Source organism: Lissotriton vulgaris, chromosome 5 (genome assembly GCF_964263255.1).
Source record: "Lissotriton vulgaris chromosome 5, aLisVul1.2, whole genome shotgun sequence".
Taxonomy (NCBI): domain Eukaryota; kingdom Metazoa; phylum Chordata; class Amphibia; order Caudata; family Salamandridae; genus Lissotriton; species Lissotriton vulgaris.
In genome coordinates, this window is record NC_141693.1 from 1,513,977,803 (window position 1) to 1,513,998,044 (window position 20,242).

Genomic DNA, 20,242 nt, shown 5'->3' on the forward strand with positions numbered 1-20,242 from the left:
AACCCTCGGGCCACTCATCCCTTCAGAGTGCCACTTACTATTACTAACCTCTGTGGTTTTATAATAGAATAAACAAGACTACAAGTCCCAGAATTCAATGAGAAAGCTTGACTGGGGCAGCTAATAATGCATGGACCTGGGAAACTGGGCTGGGCACACCTGGAACCCCACACCCCGCACCAAACTCTCACTCGCATAAGTGCCATCTGGCCATCCACCTGCCCCATCGCACAAACTCCGCACCGCCAATCACCCGGTGAGACAGGCTCCTTCCGCACTCACCCTCGCGCGCCCCTGTTCCGCCTCAGAGCCCATTGCTCTCGTCACGCATGGCAGCGCCGTATGTTCCAGGCGCCTCAACGCCATCCCAGCCCCGAGGCGGCTATAAATACCGCAGCGTCTGCTCGTGGGTTTGCGGTGGAGTGTTTCCCGTCCCTGCGCTGGCATTGCTCGGTGTCTCGTACAACGCTGTGACTGCAGCACAGGGTGATAGCCAGGCCGCCCTGCTCGTGCTTGGATGTAAAGCCCTGTAGGTGCCTCTGAATGTGGCTGGTGCTAACAGTGAATATACAGACGCGTGCGTGCCCTTGGGGCCCAGGATTGTTGTGTTTCAAGCTCAATAGTGCGGGAGCATCCCTATGAGTGTCTCTCGGGCCCACGGGTGGCTGTACTTGGAGCACAGCAGTAAACTCCGTGCTACATTTACCCCTTAGACCAATGGCTGTCTTTGTTTGGCGTCACGTGCGGTCGTCAATGAGCTTCAGAAGGGACACAGTCCAGGTGACATTTCTTGGAGACCAGGGGTGGCTGCACCCTCCAGTCACACGTCAAACTAGAGGTCTCCTGGTGCTGCGCCTACACCCACATGAGCTCGTGTCTGTGGAGTGGGTCCTATGTGCCCTGCAGTGCCACCTTCACAAAGCTTCTGTATGTGCTCTGAAACAGGGTGTCCATCATGTGATAATGACTCATGGCCCTACACCAAAACATATGAAGTCCTAATTGCCCTCCTCCACCCACTGTGGCCTACAAACGATGCTACACACAAGGCCTGCAACATAACATGTGGCACCACATGCCATTACTAGACCACCAACTGTGTCACAGACTGGGAGCCCACAATGGCATGTCATACACCCAGAGTGGGGGACAGGGGGCCCTCCCAATGCCCGCTCTGAAGCACCCCAGATCTTGCAGACTCTTCTCACCTGTATCCATGCAGCTCTGGCACAGCCATGCTCCTCATGCCAAACAAGTGTACACTGGAAGCTCTTTCTTTCTCAGAGTTCCCGCCTAGGCCACTCTTCCAGTCACAGTGAAGGTTCATTCCGTGTCTCGTGCTCTTTGCAGGGGTCTTCGGTCAGTCTAGGGTCTCTTTCCAAGAGGGGAGGACAGACACATGTGGAGACAGGAAGACGTCTTCGATGCTGGAGGGTCCTCCCGGCGTTATTGCCAAGCATCGACCTTAAGCTTCTCAGGGGGACCCGGCCAATGTTCTGTGCCTCCTGCCTTCATCACAGAGCGAAACCACTGACGTAGCCATGGGAGTCCACCACAGAACATGGCCGACACCCATTGAGCTCCATGCGGGGAGGGGGATCTACACAAACTCAGCATGAAACAATATACAGTCAACAGACCAGGGATGGACCTGTGTGAGGATGTCCTCGAAGACATCTCTGGTCAGAGAGGGTCTGCACTGGACGAAGGAGCTCACCAGACATATATGCGACAGACGCTCCAGAAAGACAGACTAAGCAGACAAAAATAGAGATAGCGCAGACCTACTCTGGAAGAGAGGACTCCCCTGGACTGGACTACAGGTGGCACTAACCCAAAGCGGTCACATGGGTGGTGTTACTCCAGAGGATTCACTCTGCCAGACTTGAGCAAGGGCGGCAATCAATGCATCTCCTGGTGGGGCAGGGTCATCAGAGATGACTGCATTGACTCCAGAGGGTCTGCTTTGAAAGGATGGGGTCTCCAGAGGAGCTGACAAGGAATCACATCAAGTACCTGGTGACCGAAGGCGAGGCAGACCTATCTGCCTGTGCCCTTTGCAAGGACATAGATGGTGGTCTGGGGCTGCAGACTCCATGGATGGGGTGGGCGGGACACAATGGCATCTGCTCTGCCAGGATGAGAGACAGCTTGGAGTGAAATGACAATAAAGGGTCCTTTTCTAAGGGAGATTCAAGGAAGCAAGGTCAAGGGATGGGGTGCTGCAGTGGGCCGGTCAGGGAGAAAAGCCTGTTTGAAGATGGTGGCCACACACATTGTGTTATCAGGATTCTCCCATGAGTGCATGGAAGGAAGACACTCGTGTTTTCCAGCGGGGAGGCGTGTGGGGAAAGGCAGACAGGATGCCCTGCCTAGAAAGTGAGAACACTGCTCTTCCCCTAGGATAGTAGAAGCGGATCCCAGATGGATTTCCCTGCAAGGAATCCGGCAACATTCAGGGCATTTGATGCAAGGGGTTGACATTGCATTTGCTGGTGCAGTCAAGTGGTGTATATGTGTTTAGATTTAAAGACTTCTATTTTGTGTAAATTCCTAAGGAGATCCATATGCTTTGGCAGCGGTCATTGGTTCGGCTCTGGGTCAGCAAGTGATGGCTTGGTGGCTAGGAAGATGAATCTGCGATCTATTCTCTTTGCTTTTAGGGAAATATATTGAGATGTAGTTGGAGTGAGCAGGAGGCTAATAGAATGGAGGTGCTTCAGTTGCAATCATGCTTACCAGAATTGGTGTGTGCTGTGCCGTTTCTTTTAAAGAAGAGAATTGGATGGTGTTTATGGTTTGAAAGAGCTCAGCCTGTGGAGCTATAAGAATAAGAGGTTTATTATGTCTGTTGTACGGAGGAGAGTTTGCTTCTGTTCGTTAGATTTGTGGTCAGGGGAGTTGGAGTGTTTTTGTTTTGTTGTGCTTATGGTGTTATATGTGCATACGTTTGAGGTGTGTTATTTATGTTGATGGTTGGGGAGTAGGATGGTCGTTTTGCACATGTTTAGGAGAGTTTCTCGTTTGTGGTGATGGCTAAGAGGGTGACAGTCTGTGTTTCTGTTGCCTGCCAGGAATATTACGTTTTTTATGTTGATTAGAAGAGTGAATGTTTTGATTGTGCTGAGTGTACAGGCGTATAGATGCGTTTATGTTGGTGGCAGGGATGGTGAAATGCTTCTTGTCATGTCTGGGATTCTTCCGTAGAAGTCGTGTTTGTTATGTTGATGCCTAGGGTGTAGAATGTGAATCATGGCGGCTCCGTGTTGTGTTTGGGCCAATAAAATGGAGTTGTGTTTTTCCTGCTGAGATGAGGCGGGTGCTGTTGCTGTACCGGTGCTCGCTGTGAAATGGTCCTAACGTTACGATGGCGTGAACTATTATGGTTGACGGGCTGGATATGGATTGGCTGTGTGAGACTGGAGATCGGTTTTGTTGTTTTCAGAAGATGGTTTATGTTTATCGTGCTGTTTTCGAGGAGAGTGCAGATGTGCCCCGAGGAAGGGGAGATGCTAATTGTTGCTTCATTCTGAACCCTGGCTTCAGCTGCACTGGGGGAAGAGACGTCTCGCTTGACACCCTGATCATATATTGCAGGGAGCTTGCGTTTTACGGGCTGTTCGCAACTCCTGATTTGTGCTTTTAATGTTGAAACATTACAATAATTAGTGTCCACAGTGTGGCCATTAAGTTGTCAGGCACCGCGGAGGCAAGGGTGTAATTATTGACTCTAAGCAGCAGCCATAGCTCGGGAGGCGCCAGGTGGTGACGTCACCGGGGACAGTCAGGGCGACAAAAACACACGGGAAGCGCGAGCTGGCTGCAAGGCGCATCACAACCTGGTGTGCACCTTGGGAAGTGGCACAACACCACAAAGGCTGATGTGGCATTGCAGCAGGTGGGAGAGAATCCCGTGCAATGTGTGAAGTCGGGACTGGCATTCCTGACGCCAGTGAGACAGCACAGTATTAGGACCCTCGCGTAGTTATGCAGCGCCACGGAGAAGCGAGGTAGCGCCAGACGCTATGCCATTAAGCGGTCATCATAACACCTGGACCCTCTTACATCGAAGTGAGTGCATTGGTGCCAGCAAAGGAAATAAGACGAGCTATATTTGCCTTCTAGGTTGGCTTTGATGACAGGGCAGGAGGACTGGTTTTCCAAAATTGGACCCCTTTATATCCAACTTGGAAAGCCTTGGGGTATGTTTGAGGGCATGTCGAGCTCCCAGATGAAGGCACCAGACCATTAGGATATACAGTAGTGGACTACAGTGAAGGTACAAGATTGCCACACAGGCCAGTGCCTTTGAAACACCAGTAGATTTGGGGGAAAGGCTTTCAGAAGCTTGTTTTATGGCTCACTTGTTAGTAACTTTGTAAAAAAGGAGGTATGTCTGAAGATATACATGGGAGCCTTGCAGGGTTGGGTAGGAAGAACAATTTCCATCTCTGCCATAACTTTGCCTCCCTCTCCTGTCCCCAATATCTAAACTCTTATCACACTCACCCTTCCCCTCTAGCATGGCTTAACTATGAACCCATCTCGTCTCTTGTGGCTGTCACACCACCATGGGGGTATCTGAGAAGGCAGAGCTGATGGAGCCGGGGTCAGACATCTTCCGGGGTTGCTTCTGTGCACGCTTGCCATCTGGACCCTCCTGGGCCCCATTAGGCTTGAGCTTGCCATTCTGGTCTTGCAGGTTGCCAGAGGGTTCAATGAAAGCAACATGCCTATTGAGGGCCACCTTGTCGCTGGCTGTTTCGTGGTTGGGTGTGGCACTCAAGATGGAGGAATGGATGCTGTCCTCATTCTCATCCTCTTTCTTCTCATCTCCCCGGCAGCAGCACCGGCAGGGAGTGAGGTACAGGTAGATGAGCACCATGATGACGCTGGCGACGCAGCCAACCAAAGTGGTGTAGGCCGTGTTGAGGGTGTCCTGGTGCGCATGTTGGGTGAAGTTGTACACCATCAGGGTGACAAACAGTGTCTCATTAAGCAACTCACTCTCAGCATAGCAGGTGTATGTGCCTCTGTCCTCGACCTTGATTGGGCGGATCTGCAGGCTCCCATTGGCCAAAACTGCCATGGTCCTATTTGTGCTGTGGCTGGCCTTGGGTGGCACTAGTTCATTGTTGGGGGTCACCCAGACTTGTGTCATCCCCCTCTGCTTAGTGTCACAGTCAATGGTCACCGTTTCCCCCAGGTAGGCTTCCACGTCAGACTCCTTGATGACGGTGCAGTTCATGAACTGCACCCCATCCAGGCTGAAGATGCTCACGGTAGACTTCTCCAAGGTCATCATGACGCACTTGAGGTCTTCATGGAAGTCCACCACGGACACGAGCTGGCGAACATGCCAATGCATGAAGAGGCTGTAGAGCTGGCAGTCGCAGGTCAGCGGGTTGCTGTGGAGATACAGACCATTCCTGATCCAGGCCGGCAAGTCTTTCAAGTCTGGCACCGGCAGCGTCTTGAGTTTGTTGGACGAGAGGTCCAGGAGAAGCAGCTCGGGCAGCTTAGCGCCATCTTTGACTAACTCCAGGGGGAACCGACTGATGTGATTCTGGCTCAGGTAGAGCTTCTGCAGACTTGACATATCGTCAAAGGCGGTCCGGTCGATGTGGGCGATGTGGTTATTGTAGAGCAGCAACACCTGCAGCTCTTGCAGCTCGCTGAAGAGGTTCTCATCCAAGGCCTTGATCTTGTTGGAGGACAGGTCGAGGTGCTTGAGGTGGGGTACCAGCAGGAAGGCCTCCGTGGAGACAAAGGTGAGTTCATTGTGGCTGAGCAGCAAGGAGTGCAGGCGATGAAGGGGGGCATGAAGCCACTCGGCCCGCAGCCGGGTCAGGCTGTTGTAGCTGAGGTCCAGGACGGCCGTGTAGCGGGGCAGTTTGGTTGGGATGGTGAGCAGCTCTTTCTTCGAGCAGCTGACGATGTTGCTGGCGCAGATGCAGGTCGTGCGGCAGTTCAGCTCTGATCCCTCGACGCCCAGGCCCCGGAAGCTCATCAGACACAGGGCCAAGAGCCAGGAGGCTGTGGACACTAGCGCTGCCAAGGACCAGGGAGTGTGTTGGGACCACATAATGATTTCACAGAACAGGGCATTGACGCGCCTCTCTGAGGTTGGCAGAGCCGGCAGGAGCTGGCGTGCCAGCAAAGAGTGGCTGTTCCGGTGATGCAGTTAGCTGGGGAGGGCTGGCCCCCAGCCACCTCTTGCTGATGCATTAGTCACCGGTATCATGCTGTCATTATCCTCAGCTGGCCAGCAGCGGCTCACAGTGGTCTTGGGGGCTTAGCTGCTCTTTTTTTTTGTTGCACTGCATCAGAGTCAGAAACGTTGATTCGGTGCTGGTAAATGGGTATAGCAAGGGGTGTGAGTGGAATCAGCCCATGTTTGCAGACCCTGACACTCGCAGGAGGCCTGTTTGCAATTCAGTCCTCTATTCCACCTTCAATGAGCCAGAGGGTTTGGCCTGAAAATCCTCTTTTATTTCAAATGTTTACCTCACCAGAGTGTGATGCCAGGCAACTGGGATGCCTCAATCCTGTACGGTGTGTCTGCAGGGATGCCTGCGGCCTTGGACACCTGGGATGTCTCAGCATTCTGTAAACGTGGACATTAATGATGTTCAGAAGTCTGTGCCTCTGTGCACCAGTGATGTTCAGCAGTCTGTGCTTCTGTGCACCAGTTTTGTTCAGCAGTCTGTGTCCCTGGGCACCAGGGATGTTCAGCAATTCGTGTCCCTGAGCACCAGGGATGTTCAGCGGTCTGTGTCCCTGGGCACCAGTGATGTCTCAATAGCCCGTGTCCCAGAGCACCAGGGATGTTCAGCGGTCTGTGTCCCTGGGCACCAGGGATGTCTCAATAGCCCATGTCCTAGAGCACCAGGGATGTTCAGCGGTCTGTGTCCTTGGGCACCAGGGATGTCTCAATAGCCCGTGTCCCAGAGCACCAGGGATGTTCAGCGGTCTGTGTCCCTGGGCACTAGGGATGTTCAGCAGCCCGTGTCCCTGGGCACCAGGGATGTTCAGCAGTCTGTGTCCCTGGGCACCAGGGATGTTCAGCAGTCTGTGTCCCTTGGCACCAGGGATGTTCAGCAGTCTGTGCCACTGGGCACCAGGGATGTCTCAATAGTCTGTGGCCTTGGACACCAGGGATGTCTCAGCACTCAGTGGCCCTGGACTACTGGGATGTCTCAGCAGTCTGTGACCCTTAGCAGTCGGGTATCCCAGACAACTGTAGGCTGTGCACTGGGATGCGTCAGCAGCGTGTTGTCCTGGGCAGCGTGGATGTCTCCGCTCTCTGTGGCCTCTGGCAGTGGGGATGTCTCGGCAGTTGTGGCCCTGCACTGCAGGGATGCCTCGGCCGTATGTTACCCTTGGCAGCAAGGATGCCGTAGCTGTCTGGACCTTGAAAGGAGGGGTGTTTCAGCAGTCTGTAGCCCTTCACAGCTTGGATGCTTCGGGAAGCTGTGACCTCCGGGAGGCCTCCGCAGTATGTGCTCCTCGGCGGAAGCACTAGGCATCCGACTCAGACTCCTCTGTGGACCCCGTGGCCCTGGGGTGCTGCTGTTTGTTGACAGTCTGTGCAGGCTTTGGGAAAATACGGGTTCGTCACGGGCCCTCGCCGGAGCCTCATTGGTGTGTCACTGGGCCAGCCTGATGCCTGCCCTTCACGGGTGCATGGGAGGTCATCCGGGTATCCCGAGCCCACCTCACGCCTGGGTGTGTGAAGTGGGGTACCCGGCCTGTCCAAAAGGGTGGCCGAGAGAGCCCCCCTCGGAGAGGAGGTGGAACACTGCCAAGGAAGCAAGGACGGCGCAGGCCCGCGAGTGCTGGGATTTAAATTCATGCACCACAAAGAATGTCTCTCATAATCCACCCGTGCAGAGTCAAAAACTCCTTTTGAGGCGCGCCTGGTGCGAATGACTATTCTAGCGCCTTACTCCATAGACCGCGATGGATGGTGGCCGTGGCGGTGGCGGCTCGCCAAGGTCCCAGTAGAGGTCCAAGCCTGGAGCACGCGCCACTGTGGACGGCAGACCGCCGAGGGGGCCGCTTCTCTGCAGAGCGCAGCCTGTGCTGGGTGGCAGAGCAGGTCCGGCTCCGTCTGATCCCAGGGGTGAGAGCCGTGCTCCTGTCTCACTGCGGGATGTGTCAGACCTCAGAGGGGGAGCCCAGCCTCCAGTGCGGAGCTCCGGGCGCAGCGGCGACGGCCTCTGCGCTGCGGCTTCTCCTGGGCAGTCAGGGTGCGAGATTCGCTCCGAGGTTCTGTCTTCGCGCTGAGGTGTTGTCTTCGCTCCGGGGTTCGTCAGATCTCAGAGGAGGAGCCCCGTAAGCAGTGCGCAGTCTTGAGAGCAGGGATGGACGAACCGTCCGTTTCCAGGCAGTGGGATGCAGGGTGGCGTGTGTACCGTGCTTCTCTGCTCCCTGCGGCGGCCTGCCAGGGACCCTGGCGCAGCCCCGAGTGCGGCTGGTCCCAGGCTGAGGACGAGGGACGCGCTCTCTGCTCGCTGCAGTGCGCCGGGTCCTCTGCAGAGATGCTCCTCCGCCTTCAGGATGAGGGATGCTTATCGGAGGCGCCCGCAGCTCCCGCCGCCTCTGCGGGATGGAGGGATGGATAGATCTGGATGCAGAGAGGTAATGGGAGGTGCTCCTCTTCCCGCTCACCCAGCTCCCTAGGCTGATCAGAGACCGCAGCACCCCTCCCCCTGCCTCTCAGTGGTTGCAGTTCCCCCGCTCCTTCTCACTATCAGAAGTGGAGGACAGGCAGTGGGGGGCCCTGCTCCCACAAGGAGCCAGTCATGCGCCAGCTCCTTGCACCTGCCGCCTCTGATTGGCTCCATGGGCCCAAATTAAACCAATCAAGCGAGTCTGCCTTTAACCAGCCACTTGCCAGGGTGAGGTAAACTTGTGAGAGCTGCAAACAGTGAAGGACAGAGAGGGTGAGCTAGGAAGGAGGGATGATGAATATTTGTGGAGGGAGATGGGAGAAGGAAAATGTAGAAATGGATGTAAGGAGGGGACAATTCATGAATGAACGTACGGGGGAAGGGAAGAAGTGACTGGAGTTGTTGAAAAAGGAGGGGATATGAAATCATAGCGGTAGCGACTTAGGGCTGGAAAGAGGGTGGCTAAAAGCAGAAGGAATTAATGAATAAATGAGAGGTTTTATTAAGCGCAAACGATTGCCCAGAGGCGTCTTGGCGCTATATGAAACAAGAAACATTGGGATTCAGTTATCATATTGCTGGATGAAAAGCCATGCTTTCAAGGATTTTCTAAAGATAGAAAGAGAGACAGCTGTTTTAAGTTCATAAGGAAGACAGTTCCAATGTAGTGCCGTGGACCTAAAAAAGCTTCTGCAGCCCCAGGGGGGACGTTTGAAGGATGGCAGATGAGGGAAGCAGCAGTTACGTGAGAAAGAAAGGGTATGGGGATAAATCAATAGGGAGGTGGAGGAGGAGAGAGATGGAGAAATCGATGGAGGCTTATATACCCGGGGCAGTGGATGATTGGAAGGGTGGCCTATGATAGAATGTTGTGAAAGGAAGGTTAGGTGCAAAGAGATAACTGGGATTGCTAGATGGGTACTCTTGGGAAGAAGGGAGAGATAGAAGGAGGAAGGTGGATTAATGGATGAATGTGAGGCTTTTCGGGGAGTCAGTGGCTCCAGTAGTGGTTACTGGGATGTATCCTTTGGGGGGGGGGGGAGGGGGGGGGGGGAGGTCCTTTTGTTTACCTCCACAGTCCAAGGGCCATCAATTGCATAAATGAATAACCAAGGTTCTTCATTTTGGCAACTGACTCTCTAGGCTTAGCACGTTGAGAAATTAAGGCTCACAGTAGCAGTTAGTAGCGGTTCGAAACTCATGTACGTTATGAATGGCACAGGAAGTAATTCACAAGAAACACAATGGTTTGTCAGTATTATAACAAAAAAAACAGTAGGACTTTTATTAAAAAGCAAGTAAAGAGGGCGGTTGAACTTATGAATCAGGAAGAAAACAAAGTGCAAGCATATTCCAGGGCCTCCAGATTTCAGTTCATGAATGATCAGGGAAAGGCACACAGAAACAGTCAGAACCCCTTTGAGTGAGAAGCCAGAGTCACAGGGCTCACCCGTGGTGGCTGCGGCCTTTTACTCCAGTTGTCCTATTGTCCCAGGGCCCGACCTACTATGGATCCTGCTCAACCGGGCCAAGCACCCCTTCTGCACCTGACTCTCAGGTAGTGTCAGACAAACTGTCCAGGCTCTTTCTGAGGGAAGCGCAGATACAGATCAGTGAACAGTATTCATAACTCAATGTGCAAGAAGCACAAACAGTAAATCAATGTCTAGTAAAATACTTGTTTTTCCATAAAAAGAAGTATTTTATTTAAAATCTACACTTCCAAAGGAAAACAACATTCAACATTAATAACACAATACATCTTGAGGTCGGGGCTATAGCAGTTGTCAGGCCGTCCCTTTTCAACTAAACTTAGTGCAACAAGTGTTATTCCCCAGTCACTGATGGCCACATCCAGGGAATGTAAACTATTAGGCCGTACTCAAGAGTTCTCCCCTCTGACTCCTTTCGGAAGTTCAGTCACAAGAGTCCACGGGGTCGCAGTACAGATCGCCAATTGTTCCCTGTGACCCCAAAGGCCCAGATCATGGCTTACCCACTCCAACCGTATGGAATCCCTCAGAGCCACATTGAAGTCCTGCACCAGATCAGCAATTTCTGGCTGTGAGTGGCCACAAGCTGCAGCACCCAACAAACACAGGCTCTCTCTCCTCTGAGCCCTGTTACTGGCTGGTTCTAGTCCTCTGTATTGTTACCTCTCAGGTGATCAAACAGAAAGTCACACTTCCCTTCGCAGGGGGCGGGGGTGTGATCACCTGGCTATGATCGGGCTCCAGCTATGTCCTTTGATCCTTGGGGTTCTTTGGTGAAGTTCATAGTATGTAGGAAGGACCCGCTTTTGTCACAGGAGCAGTTTCTCGGTCAGGGCGACAACCCAAACGCTTGCTTATAGCGTTTCTGGTGGCCCATCCTAGCATACAGGATCAACGCCATGGCACTTGCTCGTCCAGTCTCACTGACCTGGCATTTGATGTTCATGGTGGCCCCCTCTCAGGCACATGGGGCCACCTACTACGAGGTTTCTGGCGCCCTCCACTCAACTCTTGCTACTCTGCTCTCACCACAGCTGCCCCTAATAGCACACAGGATCACCAAATCAATCCAGCACACAGGCTATGGCCTGATCGGTGCAAGAGCAGATTTCTCACACCACACGCAGGCAGTCCTCCTGATGGGGTTCCACCCTGGACCTTGCTCTTTACAACGCTCTCTTCTTCCTCCAGGGCACATTGATCTTGGCGAGAAGGCAGGCGCTGGTGCTCCAGGCTCCAGGTGGTCTTGGTATCCCTGGGTAATGCTCCCTCACCCAGCAGGGAGACTAGCAAGCCTGGGCCCACAGTCCTGGTCACAGGCAGAAGTCTTGCAGAGCTTCCCCTCCTCATACAATCCGTCTGGCTCTCGGCAGATGACAACGTTTGGGGTCTCAAACTCCCCTACCTATAGTCCATTTTCAGACTCAAAATGTAATTTAGTGTCTAAGACTTTGAGGTTTTATGTTGTAGTTCTCCTTTTTTTAAATGGACATATTTCATCTTTCTCCTGAAGGATGTCTGTCGCAGCAGGCAGGCCTCAGAAACTGATTAACCCACAACAAGATTCATGGGAATGACCAGAGTTCATAACTGGATGTCATGCACAGTGCTCCTATGGGCAGCAAAAGGTTAATCCTAGGCTCCCAGCCCTACTTTTTATGATTCCCTTATGATTCCAATCTTTCTCTTCCTGATTTGTGTCCAGGCCCCTTCCTTGTGATCTATCATTGAAGCAAATAGCCCTTTGAAATGCACACAGAGAGCCTGACTCTTCCATCCTCAAGTGTATGTCCCTCCCAGTTTACAAGAATGTGGCAATACACAAATCTGTCTGGGGAATTCCTCTACTCATGTTCCTCATGGTTTCCACCAAATAGGCCTGGGCTCTCAAAATGGAGCCCACGGTCCTCCATGTAATGTAGTAGTGCAGACTCACTTGCACGCAGTGTACATTCGCTGCACACATTCAGCCTGTGCACACTGTTCAGTACTGCAGCCTTTCTGTATTGAACCAGAGTGTTATTTTAAAAATGCACACTGCCAGCATACACACATTTACCTTGCGCTCACTGTACCACACAGTACCCCTGGTGTAGTGACAGGGCTGGCTTTAGCACTAGTAGCGCCCAGTGCAACAATGTTTTTTGGCGCCCCCCCCGTGACCACCTCTGCAACTGATTCCTGCACTACCACCCTTTAACAGTCTTCATAACCACTCTCTCTATTTAATTAGTTTATGGGGTCACTCATAAAGGTGAAGGGTGTTAGCGCACTTTAAATTGTACACACATTACAGAGACAATCAAATATATGTGTGTAAATCAATGTATAGGAAATGTTACATAAGACAGAGGACTACAAGGGGTAGGATTTATATGTCATCCATACTGGTAGGCAGTATAGTTATGGGGAGCTTGGCCTGGAGAAGCACAAACTCAGAATTTAAAGTGTAACACCATGGTTGAGGGGTTCTCTTTAATAATCAGAATTGATTTCTACCCAAATTAGCCCTTTGTATAACATTAGGATAATGAAAGTCTGGGGAAAAAATCAATACGCTCTAATCTATACTTGAAGGCTGCATTTCAGTCCTTTGATTATAGTTAATAGCTCACTGTTAGGATTTTAACTTATAAACTGCAAGTAACAAAAGGAAGTCTCTGTCTAAAGCAGTAACCCACTTACCTGTTTATGCTATATTCACGTTTTGATTTGCATGGTACAAATTCTTTGCAGCAGGCATATTAAACTTCCACCAGTTAAAATTCCACTAGGCAAAATTATGGTCTCTCAAAATTGCTGGAGGCCAGGAACACGGCAGCAGGTGCTTTAAAAAAAAAAAGAAAACTAGCAAACAGGCGCCTCCACGCGAAGTCACCACCCAGTAAGGTCTCATTGGTCGCACCGCCCTAGAGCTGGCCCTGGTAGCATACTTCTTGTGAGAACATATGCATTCAGCATAAGTTTCTATCATGCACACCCTTCTACCTGATGTAGGCCAGAAGGGAGTTGAGCACACAGCAGCAGAACTTTTAAAAAAGGGGAGTGAACCTGTGAAACTTACTCCTGTGACACTGGGTAAAAAGGTCCTGTTCACTACTATTGATCACTACACGGTATGCTGCTATGACTGTGCTTGTGCTGCTTATATCCTGACGAAGGGCGCAGCCTTCCACCATTATGAGGGCAGCGCTTTGGGTGCCCCTCCCAGTCCAACAAGACATAATCTGTGAGACAGGCCTGTGTCATAGTGCACATGTATGATCCGTGTGCGCCTATGACAAAACAAATCCGCATTAGGGATCCAGATAACAGTACTGTTGGGCACTCAGGGCAGGGTTAAACCTCTCTTACTATGCAGATGACTTTTCCGTCTCAACAGAGACATTCACTCATACTGAAGCTTGTTCATATCTTCCATAAACAGTTACATTATCACTGTGTCACACCCCAGACCAACTAAAGGATACCCCAATTCAGACCACCAACACATGTATTGGGACCAAAAGCATCTCAGGCAAAAATGTTGAAACCAGCCCTGCTCCCTTATGCCTCACTCTCTCATCTCTCTCTTCTTCTCTCCCTCTCCACTGTCTGTTTCCTGAAGCCCTGCTCTAATTTCCTGTAAAACTACAGAAAGTGACAGAGGTACCTGCAGCAGCCACCTGAGCTAAAAAAAGGGCATCCCAAAAGCTCCATCCCACCAGGAAAATACCCTACAGAAAAAATGGCAGTGCGGGTCTGATTTATTCAGGGAAGGGACTGAAAACTATATAAGACTAGCAATAGACTTCGGAAAATATTAGAATGTGAATCACTATTTGGAAGGAAGCTTCCTCGTTTAGGAATCCCCTTGTCAGTCAACGGAAGTATAACACATACTTAACCGCTCTGCATACATGGCACTTTGCCTTTACATGGCGCTCAGAACACGTACTAAGTCAATTACAAGAAAAGAGGTGCACTCAAATTTATGTCAATTTAACCAAATAAACTAAGGGTGCAAACTGCAAGACTATGTTGGCTACATAGTACCAAAACAATGACCGAAAATGCAAGCGGAGCCTGCATGCAGGATGCACTGTTCCTAGGAGAAAATATTCTCACAAAGTACACATATAATAAACTGCTAGTAAATCAAAAGATATATACCTAGATATTATCAACATAAATTTTATTTTTCACAGTGATTATTCAGTAATAATCCTGCCTTTTTAACTCATCTTCTGGTTCATACAATGATAACTTTACATAAATCTATATGATTGATAACAATAGCAAAATACAAATGTATGTGTGACTTGATGAGCCACTATAATTTCAAGTTCATCCATATGTAGAAATGACATTAAATGTAGTTGCTAGTTGTCGCCCGATGCATTTCGGGAAGCCCTGTTCCCTTCTTCAGGGGCGAGTACCTAAAACAAATATAATACAGAGAAATGTGTGTGTCAAAAAAGCTACTATTGCAAATAAATACACACTATACACAGAGAGGAAAGAAGAAATCACTTTCAAATTTTGTCATTAGGAAGATCTTCAGTCGTTGAAGCATATGAACTGTGTTGAGCTAAAAAATCATAATGCATATCCCATAGTGTAAACACGTAAAAACATTCATATTATGTTATTATACTGTCCATCTGATGGTAGAACAGAATGTTAATAAATCAACATAAATGCACATAAGTAGAAAACACTGCTCATTATTCACAAACAGTAACATATAAATACAACTTCGGAAATGTGTGTGGTCTAAGGATAAACTGAAAAAACCAGGCAGATTCCATATGAAATAGACAAGTATATATCATAACCTGTAGTGTCGGTCACTAAGTATGAATAACCAACAGCGCGATTATGCTAAGTTCAATGACTACATGCGAGCAAATAGGGGAGTGATCAATCAAATTAAGAGAATTATTCTTAGCAGATGGGAACTGCTACAAAATGAAAGTGACTTCAGGAATATTTTTGCCGACAAACCTATTTTTGCTTACACTCGAGGCAAGAATCTAATGGACAAGTTGAGGACATGCAATACCAAAGTAGCAACATCACCTTATACAGGCACAATGCGCTGTCATAATTGTGTACATTGTAATAACATCATAATTGGTAATAGCATGACGCACCCTACCACAGGCAAAAAGATCGAGTTACGCCACTCCGGTGATTGTAACACCATGAATATTGTTTACTGCTTAAAATGCCCATGTGGCAAATTATACATAGGCAAAACTGCACGAAAATTCAAGACAAGGCTTACTGAGCACAAAAGTAACTTCAGGTGCAAAAATAGAACTACTTCAGTAGCCACACATTGGATAGACTTCAAACACAATATTGCCCAACTGAGAGCGCAAATCATTGAAGTTGTACCCAAAATAGAAGGCCAAGACAACAGTGGCTCATCAAGTCACACATACATTTGTATTTTGCTATTGTTATCAATCATATAGATTTATGTAAAGTTATCATTGTATGAACCAGAAGATGAGTTAAAAAGGCAGGATTATTACTGAATAATCACTGTGAAAAATAAAATTTATGTTGATAATATCTAGGTATATATCTTTTGATTTACTAGCAGTTTATTATATGTGTACTTTGTGAGAATATTTTCTCCTAGGAACAGTGCATCCTGCATGCAGGCTCCGCTTGCATTTTCGCTCAGAACACGTACCCCACCACCGAACCTACACCCTCCACCACCACCATGTGCGCCTGGACTCAGGTCAGCATGGAAGATACCACCCACATGATGAACACCATCCACTCGGGCTCCCCAGCCGATCCCTGCCCACACCACATCTTCAACAAAGCCGACTCCAACATCGCACCCAAACTTCGGGACATCATCAACAACTCCTTCATATCCGCCACCTTCCCGGAGAGCTGGAAGCACGCAGAGATCAGCGCCCTCCTGAAGAAACCCACTGCAGACCGCTCAGACCTCAAGAACTTCCGCCCCATCTCGCTCCTCCCCTTCCCTGCAAAAGTCATCGAGAAAACCGTCAACAAACAGCTGACAGCCTTCCTGGAGACGAACGGCTCCCTCGACCCATCGCAGTCCGGATTCCGTGTGAACCACAGCACCGAGACCGCCCTCATCGCGGCCACCGACGACATCCGGACCCTGCTGGACAACGGAGAAACCGCAGCCATCATCCTGCTCAACCTTTCGGCTGCGTTCGACATGGTCTGCCACCGCACCCTGACAACCCGCCTCCGCCGCGCCGGGATCCAAGGAAAGGCCCTGGAATGGATCACCTCCTTCCTCTCCGACAGAACCCAAAGAGTTCGTCTCCCGCCCTTCCTGACAGAAGCCACCAAGATCATCTGCAGCGTACCTCAAGGCTCCTCGCTCAGCCCCACCCTCTTCATAGTCTGCATGAGCCCCCTCACAGCCATCGCACGCAAGCACAACCTCAACATCATCTCCTACGCCGACGATACCCAACTGATCCTCTCCCTCACGAACGACCCCACCTCCGCCAGAGCCAGCTTCCAGGACGGAATGAAAGACATCGCAGACTGGATGAAGCTCAGCCGCCTGAAACTGAACTCAGACAAGACGGAAGTCCTCATCCTTGGCCCATCCATCTCCGCCTGGGACGACTCCTGGTGGCCCCCTGCTCTGGGCCCCCCACCCAAGCCCACGGACCACACACACAACCTGGGCTTCATCCTTGACTCCTCCCTCACGATGGCCAAGCAAGTTAACGCCGTTACCTCCTCCTGCATCAACACTCTCTGCATGCTCCGTAAGATCTTCACCTGGATCCCCACTGGAACCAGGAAAACGGTCACCCAGGCCCTCGTCACCAGCCGTCTGGACTACGGGAACGCCCTCTACACTGGGACCACCGCCAAACTACAGAAAAGATTCCAGCGCATCCAGAACGCCTCAGCACGACTCGTCTTGGACATCCCCCGACACAGCCACATCTCCGCCCACCTGAGGGACCTGCACTGGCTCCCCGTCAGCAAAAGGATCACGTTCAGACTCCTCACCCACGCACACAAGGCTCTCCACGACTTGGGCCCGAATACCTCAACAACCGCCTCACGTTCTACACGCCAACCCGCCAGCTCCGCTCCGCCAGCCTCGCTCCGCCAGCCTCGCCCTCGCCACCATACCACGGATCCGCAGAACCACCACCGGAGGAAGATCCTTCACCTACCTGGTGGCCTAGACCTGGAACACCCTCCCCACCCACCTACGACCCACCCAGGACCATCTCTCCTTCAGGAAGCAACTCAAGACCTGGCTTTTCGAGCAGTAGTAGCCCCCCCCCCAGCGCCTTGGGACCCTAGCGGGTGAGTAGCGTGCTTTACAAATACTCTTGATTGATTGATGGCATTGATTCATAGTTATATTGGCTCCCACTTAGCTCAGTCTTGCATTCCCACACATTTATTGTTTTCTTCTTTACGGGTTCCCCTTTCAGGGTAAGTCCTTTCTCCAAGGACTTTATTGTTGGTTGTTTGTCTTCATTTACTTGGATGTTTTTGGAATTTACCATCTGTCTGCTGCTGTGCGGATTGTCTCCTAGAGATCAGTGCACTGCTCCCTAGGAGACCGTCTGCACAGCAGCAGAGCTCTTCTGCTCTGAACTGGGGTAAGTCCTCAAACCTTTCACTATATGGTTATTACCTTGATTTTCTCTGAACAGTTCCCTTCCAATATTTACTGTACTTACCTAGAACTCATCCCTTATATTGCCTGAGAAACATTCTGTGAACCAACCTTGTGGTAGATGCCAGTTAATTCCAACAGACTAGCATCAGAATCTGACAATTTGTCATTTGATATTCATTGCGCATAAACATTTTCTCCAGAATCCAATGCATTTCCTGAAAAACCCTTCTTCAGGGATAACTGTCATATGCGGTATATTAGTGGTAAAGTTACAAATACTCATTGAAGGTCAATGCAACCTGTGACACTACCGATGTAGTTTATATACTCAAATGTCCCTGCAGGAAGGCATACGTAGGGCAAACTGAATGAAAATTGAAAATTAGACTCAACGAACACAAAAGTAACATACGAACAAAAATGAGTAAGTCCACGGTAGCTACCCACTTTGAGGAAGCACAACATCAAGTAAGCCAACTTAAAGCTTGTATTTTGGAAATAGTGGAGAAAAAAGAAGGAAGTGACCATAGAAACAATTTATTGAAGAGAGAAAATTATTGGATTTTTCATTTGAACACTTTGAAGCCTCAAGGCTTAAATGAACAGGTTGAATTCTTATGTTATTTATAACTTAGGGACAAATGAAATATCATTTCATCAAAAACTGTTAAGTTGACTCTAACTTAATGTGAACACTATCGACACTATCTTTTAAGCGATATACCCATCGAAGGATTGGATGGACTCGTAATCAACATTGAAATCCTAGTTAGTAACATGCACTAATAAGAATGAATTCCGATATGCACAGATATACTTTGTACATTACTATTATTCATCATGACCAACTAGCATGATTTGTTGCATACTGAAATTCAACATTTTCAGTGAGGTACCTTTACCTTTATTGCTAAGGCGCCCCAAATAATTTCCTCAGTGATGAACATCGCACAAGAGGAAGAAACGGAAAGGGTTACACGCTGCAAGCTTCGATAAGGGTCTAAACGACTCACATTCAATAGATCGTTCGCTTTAATTGCACAAAAACGTCCGTTTACAAACACAATTCTTTTAATTGTGTTAAGACGTTTGCTCACAAATAATCCTTCTAATACGCAAGCTCGCAGCTTAATTTAAATATATCCACGATAGAAAAGGCTTCGATAACGGCTTGCATTTCTTTTAATATTTTCCCTTCTTTTTATTATTTAAAACGTGCAGCACTAACACACCGCTCTTTGAACACGTCGCCGGTTTCAGTTTATTATAGCCTTTGGTAACCACATGCATGACAATAGAGCATTACTTACACATGGTTTGAGCATTATGTTATACAAACTGGGGTGATCACGACTCGCATTAAAACGCTGGATAACACAGGACGCTTATCAACCTATTAGATATTCACAAACATTTTTGTTGTATGGTGGTGGATACTACTGTGATGATTCTTGTGAAGCATAATATTTAGTTTACATTTGATTGCATTGTACAGAATCTCCCCTGAAGAAGGCTGGTATTGCCGAAATGCATTGGGAATAAGAGAAGCAAATTGATGTGATGTAAACATATTGCATTATGGGAACTGAAGTTCTTCAATGAGAACAGAATTTCAATACAAGGATACGAATAAAAACGAACTCAAAGGATAAATACAACAAGCTTTATTTTTACTTTTTGGAGAAATTGTGCAGGATAAACAGCACCTATCACCTGTGACTAGGGAGACAGTCCATAAGTATTTGGAACTGCTATTCATAAGTTAACTCACACTCCTGAGTGGGGAGTGATTCCCAGGAGCACGATCTACATACCAAAACCACATTGATTGAACATAGCAGTGCATGATTAGAACTTTACTAAAGTTACAAATACCACATCTAAAATTACCCATATACACTGATTAGAATTAAGTGGCAAATAATAAGATCTTGGTGAGATAATAAAAAAAAAATTTGAATGAATTTTGAAGAATATTTATACGATCCCACCTTACAGGATATGATACATGGTTCAATCCTGATAGCTACTTTCTATAATAGGGAATTTTGTGTGGGGGAAATGATGAATGTCAGGGAGTATATGTGGTGGATGTTTTATGGACATAGAAATTTGGAATGCCACCATGGGTATTGGTTATACACATGGGTTATAGGAAATAATATTGCTATTAGATTTTACATATTTGTTGGGGGGATTGTGTAGTGTAAAAACCAATGTTTGTAACATTATGAGTATGCTCATATATGTATATATTTTTTGTGTTGAATATTGTTTTATAGATACCATAAGGATTTTCCATTGGGGAAGAGATATACATTTTGTAAAAATGTTGTCCTGAAGAAGGTGCTAGTGATTCTAATGTACCACCGAAACACGTTGACAACATTTTTAATCCACTACCTACAATGCACTGCTGGTTTTTATAT

General features: G+C 48.8%; 1 protein-coding gene across 1 annotated transcript; it reads right to left on the reverse strand.

Annotated features, from left to right (window-relative positions):
- Nucleotides 1-2,162: 2,162 nt before the first annotated feature.
- Nucleotides 2,163-6,401, reverse strand: AMIGO1 (adhesion molecule with Ig like domain 1). Its single transcript, XM_086923566.1, has one exon. The coding sequence runs from the start codon at nucleotides 6,083-6,085 to the stop codon at nucleotides 4,562-4,564; it is 1,524 nt and encodes a 507-aa protein (XP_086779692.1). The 5' UTR covers nucleotides 6,086-6,401; the 3' UTR covers nucleotides 2,163-4,561.
- Nucleotides 6,402-20,242: the final 13,841 nt, after the last annotated feature.